Source organism: Rhizoctonia solani, chromosome 8 (genome assembly GCF_016906535.1).
Source record: "Rhizoctonia solani chromosome 8, complete sequence".
NCBI classification, from domain to species: Eukaryota; Fungi; Basidiomycota; class Agaricomycetes; order Cantharellales; family Ceratobasidiaceae; genus Rhizoctonia; species Rhizoctonia solani.
The window spans coordinates 1534320-1548569 of record NC_057377.1 but is presented as its reverse complement, the minus strand read 5'-3'; the positions used below and the strand labels follow the sequence as shown (position 1 = coordinate 1548569).

The window sequence follows — 14250 nt, the reverse complement described above, 5'->3', positions numbered from 1 at the left end:
TCAGAATGCGGCCAGGTTAGCAGAGAGTCTCAATAAACGACAATATGCGCATTTACCTTGACTGACAACAACTACGCATCAGTCACTATCAACGCCCAACAACAACAAAACCACTCACCCAAATCAATCGGATACACAACAGTAGCTCCAAAACTGCCAGCAATACCACCCAGAGTAAAGCTATAAGCCGAGCGGAGCATGCTATCCAGGACCCCACGTGTACCCTGGGTCGCGGCCTTTTCACGACTCGCATCCGACGGCGTCTTCCAGCGCGGGTCCAACAGCTGGGCGAAATCGACTAGCGCCAAGCGGGGTTGGCCTCCTGCGCCACGTGATGCAAAGTGGAAAACGATCGACGCCTCCATGGGGGAGAAGAGCCCATAGCGCGTGGTGGTCGAGGCCGTGTTCAAAAAGTCGGTTTGATCAATTCTTCCGTCTTTGGACTTGGCGCATGCATCGCGGATGACCCTAGTAATCTAAGTGAGCATAATAAATTCTCACCACAGGTATGAGCTTACCGTTCTACCATGTCCATTTCTAGAAAGAAAGACTATGTGTTAAATAAGGTAATTTGATTATTAAGCAGATCATCTCACGGTGAATGACATTGTGGAATGCAATAACTTCGGAGTAAGAGATCTTCTGGCCAGGAGTTAGGGTCGTCAGAGTGGGCAATCGTTCCAAGACTGAATCGGATAACTTGTGCCCAGCGAGTTCCTGTATAGTTTAAAGGTAAGCGATGACTCGAGCAACAGTGATCGGATATATACGGACAAGGATGATGCGTTTAAATTGATCCGGTCGAATAAAACCATCTTGATTCGAGTCCAAGTACTTGAATGATTGACGGAGACGTTCGCCTTGCAAACCCTTCATCAACTGGGTGAACTCGTGGTCTGCCCAATTTGGGGAAATTAGTTCTAAGCGCTCAAGTCAAGAGAGCCCTATATTTGAACTCACAGCCCAGAACGTGTTCGCCGTTTCGTTTGCCCAGGTATAATTTTACCCAATCGCTGCATAATAAATAGATTAAATTCGTATAAATGGACCCACAACCCCGACTCACCAATCAAAGTTAAAGGGGATCGAATCAGGGCCAAGGTTAGAGGAAAATACGCTTTTAAATTCATCAAATGTGATCGTCCCATTGCTGTCTCTGTAATCGAGTGCCCGGGTTCAGATAATACCAAGAACTAGAACCGAAAAAGACACTTACACGTCGAAATACTGGAATGCAATCCAGTAGTCGGCGTCGGGACGTTTGAGCATGGTTTCAAAGACGACAAATTCGTCCCATGAGACTAAACCCCGACGGGTGCTATCTGCGACACGGAACAAAATGCCAAATTGATCCCTATGAATGCGGGAAAAATCTTCTTTTGGAGCGATGGCGTTAATGAAGGAGTCTCGATCGAGATATCTATAATGGCTTAGCTCCAGAGCAGTAGGTGAGGTGCTGGGACTTACTTTCCACCGTTGACATCCTTTGCGTATGCCTCAAAGTTTCGCTTCCAGCGTTTAATCTCAGTCTCGGGGGCTGAACCCAGCTTCAAGGCTGAGGATGTAGCGGCGCGGACAGCTGAGGATGGGACAGACTCATCACAGGAAATCGTGGGGAAAATACGGGGGAGACTGAGCCCGGGAATCATTGTTGCTGAGAACTATTACCACAATCTAGAGGATAAATAAGACAGCAAGCAAATCTATAGAAGTAGAAAGCAAGTGGGGAGCGGTGAGTGGTGGTGGTGGGAGCTAAGAGTGCATGTACTGCACCCGACCGAAGAGTCGAGTTCGGATAACTTCGGCGGTTAATTTGAGTTGATGCAATTCTACCACCCTTGTCTGCCTCTGCCTTGGCTGCGTGTCCAACACTATGTTATATCCGAGTTTAATGCACTATCTCATGTCCAAGCCTTTCTCACGCAGGTGTCGGCTCCAGTTCCCGCAATAGGAAAACGCGAAAACTGCCCCGGTGCTTCCCCGCATTCACACGCGACTAGGCGCGCCCCAGGGTTGATTACAAACGACTTTTTTGACTTAGCTGTCCGTAGATCATCCGGAGCCGCCCGAATACACTCATTCCCAGGGGATCATCTGTCTTCCTTTTTGCTCTCACCACATATCCTCCTTGGGAAACACACTGTCAAACCTTTCAACGGGCCTGATCATGAGCTCAAGTTGAAATAGACCATTTATTATAGTATTTTAATTGCACACTTGAATTAAAACACATCCATCTACTCCGGCTTCGCGTAGTTGTTAAGTGCTCTCTGGACAGCCGGTCGCTGGGTGATTCTCTCGAGCCAAGCATTCAGATGCTTCAACGATGCCAGCTCATCCTTGGTAATACCACTAAATTCCGCAATGTAAACCCTACGGCATACCGCGTCAAATGTCTACCATTCCCAACTTCACCGTACGTAACTCACCATGGATAAGTCGAAATGTCCGCCCAGCTGTACTTTCCTTTACCATTACCAGCGAGATATTCTCGCTCGGGTTCTTTGGTCCATTTGCCTAAACAAATAGAGTTAGATTAGATAATGATAACGCTCCTCAAATTCTGACATACCCGACAAATGATCGTCAATGACGCTCAACAGCCTGAGAGTCTCATCATGGTACCGCTTGATTCCATACTCAATTTTCTCTGGAGCAAACTTGTTAAAATGGTTCAGCTGGCCTTGCATCGGTCCAAGACCGGCATTCATCCAGAACAGCCACTGCAACATTTCATTATGCTCCAGAGGATCGGCAAATCCGAACTGTATATAGTCTATAATTAGCAACCAGCTCGGTCGCCGCGGAAGACTCGGACAAGGGCACTTACAACTTTATTCTTATCATAGAACTGGCGGTGTCGGTGATGATCATGAGCAAACCCTTCGAAAAGTCACAGAAGGCGTTGTAAGGCTTACTTGATCAAGGTACAATAGGATTGCGCCCGATTCCATCACCGGGAACGGCTTGGACTGGCTGTTATCGACCAGCGTTGGGATACGACCGTTTGGGTTCAGGCTGAGGAACCAGGGTTCCTTTTGAATATTCTTGCTAATGTCGATATCTGTCCAGTGTGGTCAGTGAGTGTTCATTAAGTCCTTGATCAAACGTACAGGTCCATGAAAATGGAGTCTGGTAGACGTCTTTGAGTTCCTCAAGCGCAGTTTGAACTTTGCGGCCTGTTATTAACACAGTCTTTAGATCAACGAACATAATGAAGTTGGTATTTTCCCATACCATTGGGAGTGGGCATCGTCCTGTATATTAATACGTCAGTAAAGTCCTATCTAACTACTATGCTATCAAATTACTCACAACAGATGCAACCCCTTTTCATTTTGCAACGCAGCAGGACCAGAAGTAGCCATCCCTTTAACAAATATCGAGCTTGAATAGAACGGTTTGCGAGCAACTTGACGAAGTGGTTGTGTCGAAACAAGACCTCTAATCATGCCCGGCTTTTATACTTCCAAACAAGAGACGGGGAAGTGTGTGCGTGAGCCCGTGACATTGATCTGGCTGACGTCACGCATGACGGGTTTTATAAGCCCGACTGACCAAGGTTGGTTCAATGAGAACTCAAAAGTTATTCAGCAAAGCAGTTTAGAAGTGGAATTGGCTGACTCAAGTGCCGAGTCGCTGACTGATCAAGCGAAATATAGGGAGACCAGATATTTGAAATTGGTACTGAATTCGGGCTTTTCGCCGACCCCTTGGTGGGCCTCCATCATGCCACCCGATGCTTCTTGGGCTTATTTTGGATCGAACGATGATAATTATAAAGCTCGGATCCTGAATATACAGGTGTACGTGATTTATGGGGATCTCGCTCAACGTGTGTTCTTGGTGCACAGCATGTTCTGATGGTCCAATATCTCTGCATACAAGGCGCGGGTTTCGGTGTCCGGAAAATCTGCATTTTTGGGTCTCGCCATGAGGTTGTATATTAAAGATGGACAGAAACACTCATCCAAGAATGTATCAGCCGGCTCTTTATCGTTGTGCGTGTAAGTTTACCTAAGGATTGCTCTTCCGCCGGGCAGTGCATCAGAATATAATGTAATGCGCTACGGTACACGAGTTGCGTCACACAACTCACTATATATAAACCACGCTCAAGGGCGGACTAGTCCTTTAGCGTCCACGTCTTCCGAAACATCCTAAGCTTCTGAACATGATCGAATTCACCGGGGACGAAGGATTGTTCAATTTGCGCGCTACATTCCAGGGCGGGGTACCGCCTCAGGACTCGGACGATACCGCGTGTATGTACGCCACTTGGGTAGACGTCGGTGCCCCGATCGTTGTGACACCGGGTCTGATATCTAGCGTTGGCACAAGAACAGCAAGTAACCACTCTCGTTTCAAAGTTGGCTCATACATGCTTGTACTCATGTCTACTCGACGGAATTCTAGTGGAATTTATCCAAGTACGGGAATCCCGTTAAATGGTTTATTACTAAGCCGGGAGATGACAAGACCAAAGGGTTTCATTACGATAGAGTTGAAGCAGGAGCTGGAATATCTCTGGGGTATCCAAGCCCCTTTTTTCTCGAACTATGTGCCGATGGTTCGGGCGGGATGTGAGTGGCACCTAGTATAGTTGGGTCAGGCTCGGGAGTAACATTACTCTTCAATCAGACTTCGTCCTATCACAAGCGAGAACGGAGTGGCTGATCGAAATAGCTACTGTGTGGGTGTCTCACAAAGGGGAATAGTAAGTAGGATATCTCACTACTAGCCATGGGCTAAACTATAATTTTCGAGGTTGAAATCATGAGCGTAGCGGCACCCAATAGGGAAAGTTCAGAACGTACTCCCGCGTGGCAGGCTTATAGTACACCAGGGAGATTGATGCTCCCTGAAACCCATAGTAAGGAGGGACACTAGTACCCTTTAGAGACCGGTTTTGAGCTCAGAACTAGTACTAAGGGTCAAGGTTCATTGTATGCATAGTCTTTATTTACTGCGGATTGTTATATATTGTAATATTTATTTATGTAAATTTATTATTGCTGCATGCCGGAATGAACATGAGAACCAGTATAACTTTCTGAAATTGGGAGCAAGTGAGGGCAGCTACCCTCACTCGGCCACGCCAGTCCGAGTACGGTGACGTATATACGTGTAGGTGCTCCGGCAGTCGGAAAGCCGCTAAGCCCGTCCACCCACCCCCTGACTTGCACCAGAACCAAGCGCACAAGTATCGTGAGCTTTTGCAAGGTTCAAGGTGTTCGATCCTGAACAAGTTAACAGCCATCGATCTGTTTCCTTTCAGAAATCTACACTCAGTTACACAAACAAATCTCGTTTGTGTGCAGCACCTATTTTCCTGATATTCCTGTATTCTGTAATAGGAATACTCTGACCATGATGCCTGACTGAAGCTTATTTCAGCACCCGAGCCCCTCTATGGGTTGCCAAGCTCGTCTGGGCCCCCACCTTTGTTGAGGAAATGAGAATCATACAGATGTTTTCTTGTCAATCATATCTCTATTGCCACTATCAAAACACAACAGATATGTACGCATAGCTAGAGTGTTTACAGATTGTGAGAGATTGCAACAAGGAAAGCGCTCAAGTCTAGAAGCCTATCGCCAGACGGTTTGCATCAATCGTTCAGGATACCGGTCCCCGGACACAGGGTTGGCTCCAATGATATCCGCGATTTCTTCTAGCTCTTCTTTGCTTAGTTCGATTGAAGCTGCAGATGCATTTTCTACTGTCCGAGCTGCGCGCCTGCAGTTATAAACAATTCAGTCACGCTCTACGGAATCGCATGGGTCTTGGTACTTACGTGGAGCCTGGAATCGGGACTACATGATGCCCAAGCGAGGAAACCCAGGCAAGGCTGAGCTGAGCAGTCGTAACCCCTTTCTTTTCGGCAAGGGCCTTCAGTGCGTCCACCAGTTTTACGTTTTTCTTGAAGCTCTGCAAGTTAAACAGCATCATCAGTAAGAGAGCTCTGACCCAAGCCGAGTTGATCACCTCCTCTTGGAACTTGGGGTAATGACTGCGGTGGTCATCCTTGCCTAGATCGGCCAGGTTTAGCTTTCCGGTCAACGCTCCTTGACCGAGTGGACTATATGCCGCTACAACTGCCCCGATATCCGCGGCCTTGGAGATCACTGGCACACAATCGAGTCAGCACGCCAACCCTGCCCGCAAAAGGCAGAAGCGCACCTTTGCGAGTTTCCTCTCCATAGCTCCACAGCGAAACCTCTATCTCTACCGCAATTTGTCAACGCCGAATCCACATCGGATAGTAGCCTACAACGATCTGGAGCGCGGCTGGACCGGCGCGCGGGTCAAATACGTCGACCGAACCACTCTCGTAGCTACATTTGTTGTACTTGTGGCGAAAGTTTATAAGTATGTGCAAGATAAGGCTAACTCTTCCTCATCCTTTCTTAAGGCTCGATTCCCATTTACTCTGAATCTCATTTACGGTCAATATGCGCGTCTTACTCTTAGGAGCATCCCGTAATGTTGGCTACTTCTTAGCTCACCGTTTAGTGGCACAAGGCCATACATGCACTCTTCTACTTCGTAATCCTGATGCTATGGAATCTGATTCGGCTATGGCTAGCTATGTTCGTGATGGTAAAGTCAAGCTGATAGGTGGCGATGGCTTGGTTCGGGAAGATGTTCAACAAGCTTGGGATGCTACAAAATCCAACGGGGAAGTAGACGTAGTGTATTTCGGCATTGGTTAGTCCATTTTATACGCGATCATAGCTCCATAATCAATGTAAACCTCAATATCATAGGTGGCTATCCCAAGTTCTCTATCACACAAGGTTTTGTTCTGACACCGGCCGATCTCACAACTCGGTGCTCGGAAATAATACTATCTATCATCCAATCCTCGACTACTCCCGCTACTCGCCCCAAACTTATCGCAATCACGTCCAACGGACTCGATAAGCGTACCCACGCATTACTCCCATTACCACTGAAACCGGTGTACAAGTATGCGCTCCGTACAGCCCACGAAGACAAGATTGGTCTTGAGAAGAATGTGCGAAACGCTGCCGGATGGAATGAAGGGGTAGAAGGTGGCTGGTTCGGCGCACAGAACTTGGTCGTTGTACGCCCGGCCATGTTCACCGACGGAGAATGTTTGGGGAATCAAAAGGCGGATGCATATAGGGTCGGAGAGGAGTTGACCAGTGCTTGGACGGTCTCTCGGGCGGACGTCGCTCATTTCGTGGCGGAACAGGTATTAGCAGATTGGAATAAATGGGCCGGTAAATCTTGGGTTGTTGCTTATTGAACGCGCCTGGTTAGGATTCTGGGAGGTCTGGACTTTGGCTTGTGCACTGTTCGATATAATCTGTATATTACACTTTTATATTTTATTCATTGTGTATGCGGCCATTTCGAAAGCGCATAGGGCTCGGACTTGGGAAACTTAGGCGTTTATTCAGGCTGACTCTCCAGTTTTTTTGCAAGCTGCTGGAGCCCCCCACTTTCAATAAACAGGTCAAACCGACCTTTTAGGGTACTCTTGTCTATCATAGTATCCTCGGTGTCGCGATCGATATAAACCGTTTTCATCCCGCTGCTCAGATTGGAGATTTTAAGCTCCTATAATCCCAATTAAATATAGACATACTGAGATTTGGCTGCTTCTAGATCGTATTCATGAGCAGCGACCATTGCAATTTCTTCCGGTTTCAGTCCAAGAAGGCGGATGGCAGCTTTGTAGGCCTCTGGGGATGGCTTGATTGCGTTAATGATATCAGAGGTCAAGATGTAATCCCAGGTGACCCCAGAAGCACGATTCTACGTTGAATAGCTGGGTGATACGTGAAACAATGTGCAAATATCCGGCGTGCGTACCATAGTGATCAAGTCTTTTGCTGAGCCATTAGATAAGGCTACGCTATCACACCCCAATTTACAATCAACGCACGGATGTACCAATACATTGATTCACTTACACAATGAACTTAGTCTTGAGTGATTTCATTCCTATCGGGGTGTCCTCCCATGGGGTCTGTGCTTTCCATGCTTCGGAAATAACCTTCATTGTTGCTTCGTCCCACCCTTCATTGACATCTTCTGTTCTCACCAGTTCTTCAAGAGTCCGCAGGTAGATTGTTTCCGGACTAAAGTATTTCCCACGTTCGACAGCTGCGCGACGATAGATAAAGATCCCTTGGCGCCACTTGTGAGCAAACAGGGCCCACTGCGCACCGGTTAAGGTTGATTCTGGACGTGCGTGGGCGGCAAGAATCTTTGTAACGTTCGTATGCCAATCGAATACTGTTCCAAAAACGTCGAATACGAGCGCCTTGACACCAGTGAGTGAAGATGTCATAATATATACGGTGGTAGTATCTAATATAATTTGCCGAGACGCTCCTTTAGTAAATTATCACTCAACCGCGCCCCGAAAGTAGATGCGAATCCAAGCTGATGTCACGGTTGAGATCTCCGCAGTCACGTGGGCATCTTGACATCCTGGAAGAACAACCCCTCTGCTTCTGGGCATGGCGTTCCCAGAGTACTGTACTTGACCACAACCACCACTCCACTGATTCATCACGTTTCGTCATGATCGTTCCCGCTTTGCGTGCTGGTGCAGTCCGCCAGGCCGTCCCTAGGGCGAGTGCTATTCAAACGCGTGGACTGCTGAACGTGAGTTGTATACTGGACTTTGATCTCTGATCAATGCTTTATACTGACCCCCTCACTCTCATTATATATTATTAAAATAAATTAGAGCGTTTTGTATGGCAGCGAACAGGCAAAGAAAGAAGGAGAGCTTGAGATCCAACAGTATTCGAGATTGATTGGTCGTGGTAAATACATCCATGGGGTAAGGTTTTCATCCAAGAGTCGCCAGAAATATGCTAAGTATGTGTTTTTAATAGTTTGAAAGTATGTCGTTTCATTGATATCGGCTCCATCGCGGGCATTCAAGGTAACCCTAATACTGCCCAGTCCACCACGTCAAGCCGGACAAGGTTGAAGAATATAAAAAGGCCGCGTAAGCCGTGCAGTATTTTTACGATAGTGCATTGACTAAGAAAATTCCAGTGAGAAACACTACACGGGACTGTTGGCAGATTCTGATTTGCACGTCAAGCTGACTGGTAGTTGGGAGGTTACAGTGGGCAAATTGGATACTTTTGGTAAAGCGTTCCTCCGCATATAGTCTCATTTCCTAACTCTCACTATAGTTCACATTCTCGAGTATGAGAACTACAAAGGTTATGATCGTACCACTCAGGCCGCAAGAGAGTCTCCAAAGGTGCGTGCCTATCCGTTCATCCTCCCACGTTTTAGCCGCCTCAGCGTTCTCACATGTGTCACGCCCCCACCCGGTACTTTCCTAAACTCCACATTTCCTCAAGCTAGAATTGCCGAATATAATACCAATTAATTACTTTCTTGGCATTTTGTAGATTCGCGAGAGCGAGGCAGCATTACGTCCGTATCTACTTTCCCGCAATCAACAACTCTGCCAAGAGTTCGCCTTCCTCCCGTCGAGTCCTCCTCACGAACAAGGTGGTATTTTCGAGCTTCGATCATACACTCTTCAACCAGGAAGCTTGCTTGAATGGGAAAACGTTTGGTGCGTGTATCTGCATTAGATTGTTACCACTTGGCATAAAACTTATGTGGTCAATTTCTAAATTTACAGGCGTAGCGGTATTGAAGCACGCAAGCAGTTTGTAAAACCGGTTGGCGCTTGGTTTTCTCAAGTTGGGCGGCTCCATGAAGTCCATCACCTGTGGCAATACCCGTATGTCCGTTATCACCGATCGAGAGCCATATTGAATTCGGTTTTAAAGGGATCTCGAAACGAGAAAACTGACCAGGGAGAGGGCATGGAAAGTAGATGGCTGGAGCGACACTGTGCATAAGGTTTGTTTATTTGTACATTTATTCTTCGATTACTGAATGATTCGGATTATTAATTTAGACGAGTCAAATGGCACGGACCATGGACTCGTCTATTTTGGCTGCCCTCCCGTTCAGCCCATTGAAATAATTGACCGTTTCATCAAATTTTTTTTTCTTTGCGAAAATTTCAGCCTATGTTCGAGGGCTGTAGGCTGGGTCGTTGGGAAAGAAGTATCGCATTGATATTCGAGTGCTGCCAAGTTCTAGTCACATTTGGTGCGTTGTATCCTGTACTACTGTACTGCTACGCTGTCAGTATCTCCTCTGGAAAATTAAATATTTAGGCTGAATTAAGGGATTCGTGTGAATTCGTGGGAATACCTAAGCGGCCCTAGGACTGGGCGAGCGCCGGTTGATCCCCGCCTTAGCTTCTTCGAAGACCTTCGTATCCTAATTGGTACGCAAAGCCGTGCAGAAATATCCGAGCTCTAGTCATTGGATGCTTCGCCTATATTACTGATGTCTGAACCTAGACTCAAGTCCGGTGCCCAGCCTTCTCTTTACTCAAACGCTTAGACATTCGCCAATCCGAATCACAAAGTTTCCTCAAAAGTTATATTATATAGGCGCCTCGTGACCTTTCCCTGCACTGGTAATCGTCCTGATAGAACAATAAGAACCCATTTTTCAGTTTGCAGCCCTACAAACCATGCGGAGGGTATTTGTCTAAAGACCGATCTACGCTTTACGATGCCTGCTAGCACCGAATTTTCTGCGAGTATGAAAGCCTTGAGCTATGGTATGTAGACTCCCTCATCCTCATCGGGTCCCCAACCACCAAGCTTTGACTTGACTCAGGTCCAGCATGGTTCGAATTGCGCTTGCCGCTGCCTTGGTGGCCTCTGCTGCTGCTGCCCCCAACGGGGACGCACTAAAACGTGCCGATAGTTCGGCGGCCATTGTACCAGGATCCCCTGCCGCAGCGAACTCGACGATTGCTACTGGTACTATCCTACCCACTGCATCAGCAACGACCAGCACAGCTCCTATCAATACCACTGCCCCCAATACTCCAGTACCAACTGGGGTTTTGCCCGATGATTACTTTGTAAAAGGAAATACCCCAAGGACCTGGTCTCAAGCTCTTGCTCTTGCTGCCAAGTTTGTTGCACCAATGTCTATCGAGGAAAAAAGTAAGAATGGCATTATCGGTGAAATTTAATCTGTAATTTACCTTGATTTTTTTCAGCGGCTTTGACTACCGGCGTTGGATTCGGTAGCTCTCGCTGTGTAGGAAACATCATCGACCAGCCTAAATACAAATTTCCGGGCCTTTGCTTGCAAGATAGCCCATTGGGAGTGCGACTGACGGATCGTGTCAGTGCATTCACAGCTGGGATCAACGCCGCTGCTACGTGAGTCATGGTACCAGTAGATGCCTCGAATAAAATTTGACCAGCTATTATCAGATGGGATCGAAACCTCATTCGTGCGCGCGGGGTGGCCTTGGGAGAAGAGTTCCGCGGCAAGGGTGTCAACGTTGCACTGGGTAAGAATTATAATACTTTTAACTCGGTATGATGTACTAATCTTTTGTAGGCCCGGCGATGAATCTCGCTCGAGTTGCCGCTGGAGGGAGGAACTGGGAAGGCTTGTAAGTAAAAACTAAGCCCAGGTGTTCATGCACTTATTGTGACCTCTCAATTAGTGGTGCAGACCCGTATTTGAGTGGAGAAGCAGCATACGAAACAATTCTTGGTATACAGAGTACTGGCGTGCAAGCATGGTACGCACTGATTATATATTGCTAAGCCATTTCCCCTATTGGTATTGACTGTTATAATTTGAATAGTGCAAAACACTACATAAACAAGTGAGCTACTAATTTGTAGTCGCCCACTTTTCGAAATCTAATCATAGATTTCGTTCACAGCGAGCAAGAGATCAAGCGAGATGCTTCTTCGTCTGACGTGGATGACCGAGCCCAACACGAGCTATATGCACACCCCTTTTTGCGCAGTGTGGCTGCCGGGGTCGCAAGTTTCATGTGCTCGTACAACCAAAGTGAGTCTTCATTACTATTCTCATCGGATTCAATGCCCAATCTTCTGAACAGTCAACGGAACTTATTCTTGCGAGAACGATAAGGTTCTGAATGGTATTTTGAAGACCGAGTATGGTTTCCCAGGTTATGTTATGTCTGACTGGTGGGCCACCCACTCTACTGAGTCAGCTAATCGCGGCCTTGATGTAAGTTTTGATCTGCGTTTCTTTTACTTGTTACATATATAACATCAATTTACAGATGGAGATGCCCGGCGGGCTTGGTTGGGGAATCCCCGCATCTTCGGCTTGGCTCGGCGGAAACTTGACTCAATGGGTAAAAGATGGACGTATCCCCGAGGCGAGATTAACGGTGAATGAGTTTACTTTTCTTTACGTTATTTCTGTGCTTATTGTTTTTCGAAGGATATGGCAACCCGTATTATCGCAGGCTGGTACCTGACTGGACAAGAGAAGGGCTACCCTGCTGTCAACTTCAACACTCCTACAATTGACAGTGGCCCACTCAATTTACATGTGGATGTGCAAGGAGATCATTACAAGTACGCTTAGTTATTTCTGGTGTGCGGCTTCTAGGGCTCATAACTTGATAGGGGGATCCGCGAGATGGGTGCTGCTTCTACGATCTTGCTTAAGAATACCAAAGCAACGCTGCCTTTGAAAAAGCCGGTATCTCTGGCAATCATTGGTAAGTCGTTTCGGTATACTGTATCCGATACTCTTGAAACTCAACAGTGTCTAGGCTCCGACTCAGCACCACCTCTTCGCGGGCCCAATGGGTTTACCGACCGGGCCGGCGTCGATGGCACCCTTGCCATGGCTTGGGGGTCTGGGTTAGTAGATCTGCTGCCCCAGGTATGAATAATACTAAACAATTTCACTTATAGCACGACCGAGTTCCCTTACCTTATTTCGGTATGTACAATAACGTCCCGGGAAGTTCTGTTTCTAATCTGCTCCGTTGTATCAAGCCCCTGGAAGCTATTCAAGCCCGTGCAAAACAAGATCATACTTCAGTCAGTTGGCATACCCTCGATTGGGATACGGCCGGCGCAAAGACACGAGCTAAAGACAAGGATGTAGCCATTGTTTTTATCAATAGCGATTCCGGCGAAGGCTACTTGACTGTTGATGGCAACCGCGGAGATAGGTACGCATAGAAATCATATATAGATGATAGGTATTGACTTCGCTTAAAGAAATAATTTGACCGCATGGAATAACGGAGATAACCTTGTCCGAGAAGTTGCTAGTGCGAATTCCAACACGGTCGTAGTTGTGCACTCGGTTGGCCCTATCATCATGGAACCATGGATCGACAATCCTAATGTTACTGCGGTGAGCAGGAATGATCCTTGATGTGGGATAATGGTGCCTAACTATTGGTCTTAGGTTCTTTGGGCTGGGCTTCCAGGTCAGGAATCAGGTAATGCCCTAGTTGATGTCTTGTATGGCGCAGTCAATCCATCAGCAAAGCTTCCGTATACTATTGCCAAACAGCGATCTGATTATGGTACTGAGGTCGTTTATGATGAGAGCAACGGTATCCCACATATCCCGTATAGTGAAGGGTAGGTAGTATTCTTATTCTATCATTATGACCACTGGTTTTCAAGCACTATCTAGATTGTTTATTGACTATCGCCACTTCGACAAGGTCAGTCAAGCTAAACTCGGTTGTGGCATTATTCTAATCGTGCTTCAAGAATAATATCACTCCCCGGTTCCCCTTCGGCTTTGGATTATCTTACACAACCTTCAGCTATGCGAACTTACGTGTATCTAGATCCACAAAGGCTAGCACTGGGAGCGAGGTGTCGGGATGGGAGGCAGGCAAGGTCGCTCCCAAGGTCAAGGGTGCATCTCTTGCACCATGGTATGTCCGCTTGCCCTCTCAAGCGATCTTTCTCGTCAATTTCCTTTGTAGGCTTCATGCGCCTTATTACGACGTGTCCTTCGATATCAAGAACACCGGCCAGGTAGTAGGACATGAGGTGCGGCAGAATCGTGTTGGAACCATCCGATCTGAGCTGTAACTGCTTTTGTTCAGGTTGCGCAGCTTTACATCCAGGCACCAGCTTCGGCAAATTCTCCGCCTAACCAACTTAGAGGCTTTGCTCGGGTTGCACTCAAGCCGGGACAGACCCAGCGTGTGAACTTGACTCTGTCTCGATACGATCTATCGGCCTGGGATGTCGCTCGCCAAGGTTGGGCGAAAATAGACGGACAAGTGGGGGTTACTGTAGGAGCCAGCAGCAGAGATTTCCGTCTAAAGGGTATTTTTGCTTGATGAAATCCCGCTCCAATATACATATGTACATTAACTCG

General features: G+C 47.2%; 8 protein-coding genes across 8 annotated transcripts; 4 read left to right on the top strand and 4 right to left on the bottom strand.

The window, feature by feature from the left end:
- Positions 1 to 29: 29 nt before the first annotated feature.
- RhiXN_09934 (calcium/proton exchanger) lies at positions 30 to 1649 on the bottom strand (the record flags this gene model as incomplete). Its single annotated transcript, XM_043329750.1, has 9 exons — positions 30 to 61; positions 119 to 468; positions 519 to 537; positions 597 to 717; positions 775 to 896; positions 961 to 1013; positions 1067 to 1156; positions 1217 to 1420; positions 1468 to 1649. 9 exons carry the CDS (start codon positions 1647 to 1649, stop codon positions 30 to 32), a joined length of 1173 nt encoding a protein of 390 aa, XP_043182584.1.
- A 588-nt stretch (positions 1650 to 2237) lies between these two features.
- RhiXN_09933 (glutathione S-transferase) lies at positions 2238 to 3452 on the bottom strand (the record flags this gene model as incomplete). Its single annotated transcript, XM_043329749.1, has 8 exons — positions 2238 to 2373; positions 2430 to 2517; positions 2573 to 2765; positions 2831 to 2851; positions 2919 to 3064; positions 3114 to 3179; positions 3238 to 3257; positions 3316 to 3452. 8 exons carry the CDS (start codon positions 3450 to 3452, stop codon positions 2238 to 2240), a joined length of 807 nt encoding a protein of 268 aa, XP_043182583.1.
- Positions 3453 to 4174: 722 nt separating this feature from the next.
- On the top strand, positions 4175 to 4725 carry RhiXN_09932 (uncharacterized protein; the record flags this gene model as incomplete). The annotated part of the gene is made up of 4 exons (XM_043329748.1): positions 4175 to 4369; positions 4417 to 4583; positions 4642 to 4669; positions 4723 to 4725. 4 exons carry the CDS (start codon positions 4175 to 4177, stop codon positions 4723 to 4725), a joined length of 393 nt encoding a protein of 130 aa, XP_043182582.1.
- Positions 4726 to 5591: 866 nt separating this feature from the next.
- Positions 5592 to 6204, bottom strand: RhiXN_09931 (aldo/keto reductase family protein; the record flags this gene model as incomplete). Its single annotated transcript, XM_043329747.1, has 4 exons — positions 5592 to 5739; positions 5798 to 5931; positions 5989 to 6117; positions 6184 to 6204. The coding sequence occupies 4 exons, from the start codon at positions 6202 to 6204 to the stop codon at positions 5592 to 5594; spliced, it is 432 nt and encodes a 143-aa protein (XP_043182581.1).
- Positions 6205 to 6563: 359 nt separating this feature from the next.
- RhiXN_09930 (NAD(P)H-binding family protein) lies at positions 6564 to 7276 on the top strand (the record flags this gene model as incomplete). Its single annotated transcript, XM_043329746.1, has 2 exons — positions 6564 to 6711; positions 6771 to 7276. 2 exons carry the CDS (start codon positions 6564 to 6566, stop codon positions 7274 to 7276), a joined length of 654 nt encoding a protein of 217 aa, XP_043182580.1.
- A 146-nt stretch (positions 7277 to 7422) lies between these two features.
- On the bottom strand, positions 7423 to 8326 carry RhiXN_09929 (haloacid dehalogenase (HAD) hydrolase superfamily; the record flags this gene model as incomplete). Its single annotated transcript, XM_043329745.1, has 4 exons — positions 7423 to 7564; positions 7619 to 7788; positions 7846 to 7888; positions 7947 to 8326. 4 exons carry the CDS (start codon positions 8324 to 8326, stop codon positions 7423 to 7425), a joined length of 735 nt encoding a protein of 244 aa, XP_043182579.1.
- Positions 8327 to 8562: 236 nt separating this feature from the next.
- On the top strand, positions 8563 to 10006 carry RhiXN_09928 (NIPSNAP protein; the record flags this gene model as incomplete). The annotated part of the gene is made up of 10 exons (XM_043329744.1): positions 8563 to 8646; positions 8732 to 8827; positions 8883 to 8889; positions 8953 to 8998; positions 9049 to 9143; positions 9192 to 9262; positions 9417 to 9586; positions 9656 to 9757; positions 9807 to 9879; positions 9938 to 10006. 10 exons carry the CDS (start codon positions 8563 to 8565, stop codon positions 10004 to 10006), a joined length of 813 nt encoding a protein of 270 aa, XP_043182578.1.
- Positions 10007 to 10723: 717 nt separating this feature from the next.
- On the top strand, positions 10724 to 14212 carry RhiXN_09927 (glycoside hydrolase family 3 protein; the record flags this gene model as incomplete). Its single annotated transcript, XM_043329743.1, has 20 exons — positions 10724 to 11051; positions 11108 to 11273; positions 11328 to 11407; positions 11458 to 11512; positions 11567 to 11644; positions 11711 to 11731; positions 11792 to 11922; positions 11975 to 12108; positions 12164 to 12274; positions 12328 to 12464; positions 12516 to 12610; positions 12665 to 12755; positions 12810 to 12837; positions 12894 to 13072; positions 13122 to 13260; positions 13315 to 13493; positions 13549 to 13579; positions 13629 to 13798; positions 13850 to 13916; positions 13973 to 14212. 20 exons carry the CDS (start codon positions 10724 to 10726, stop codon positions 14210 to 14212), a joined length of 2460 nt encoding a protein of 819 aa, XP_043182577.1.
- Positions 14213 to 14250: the final 38 nt, after the last annotated feature.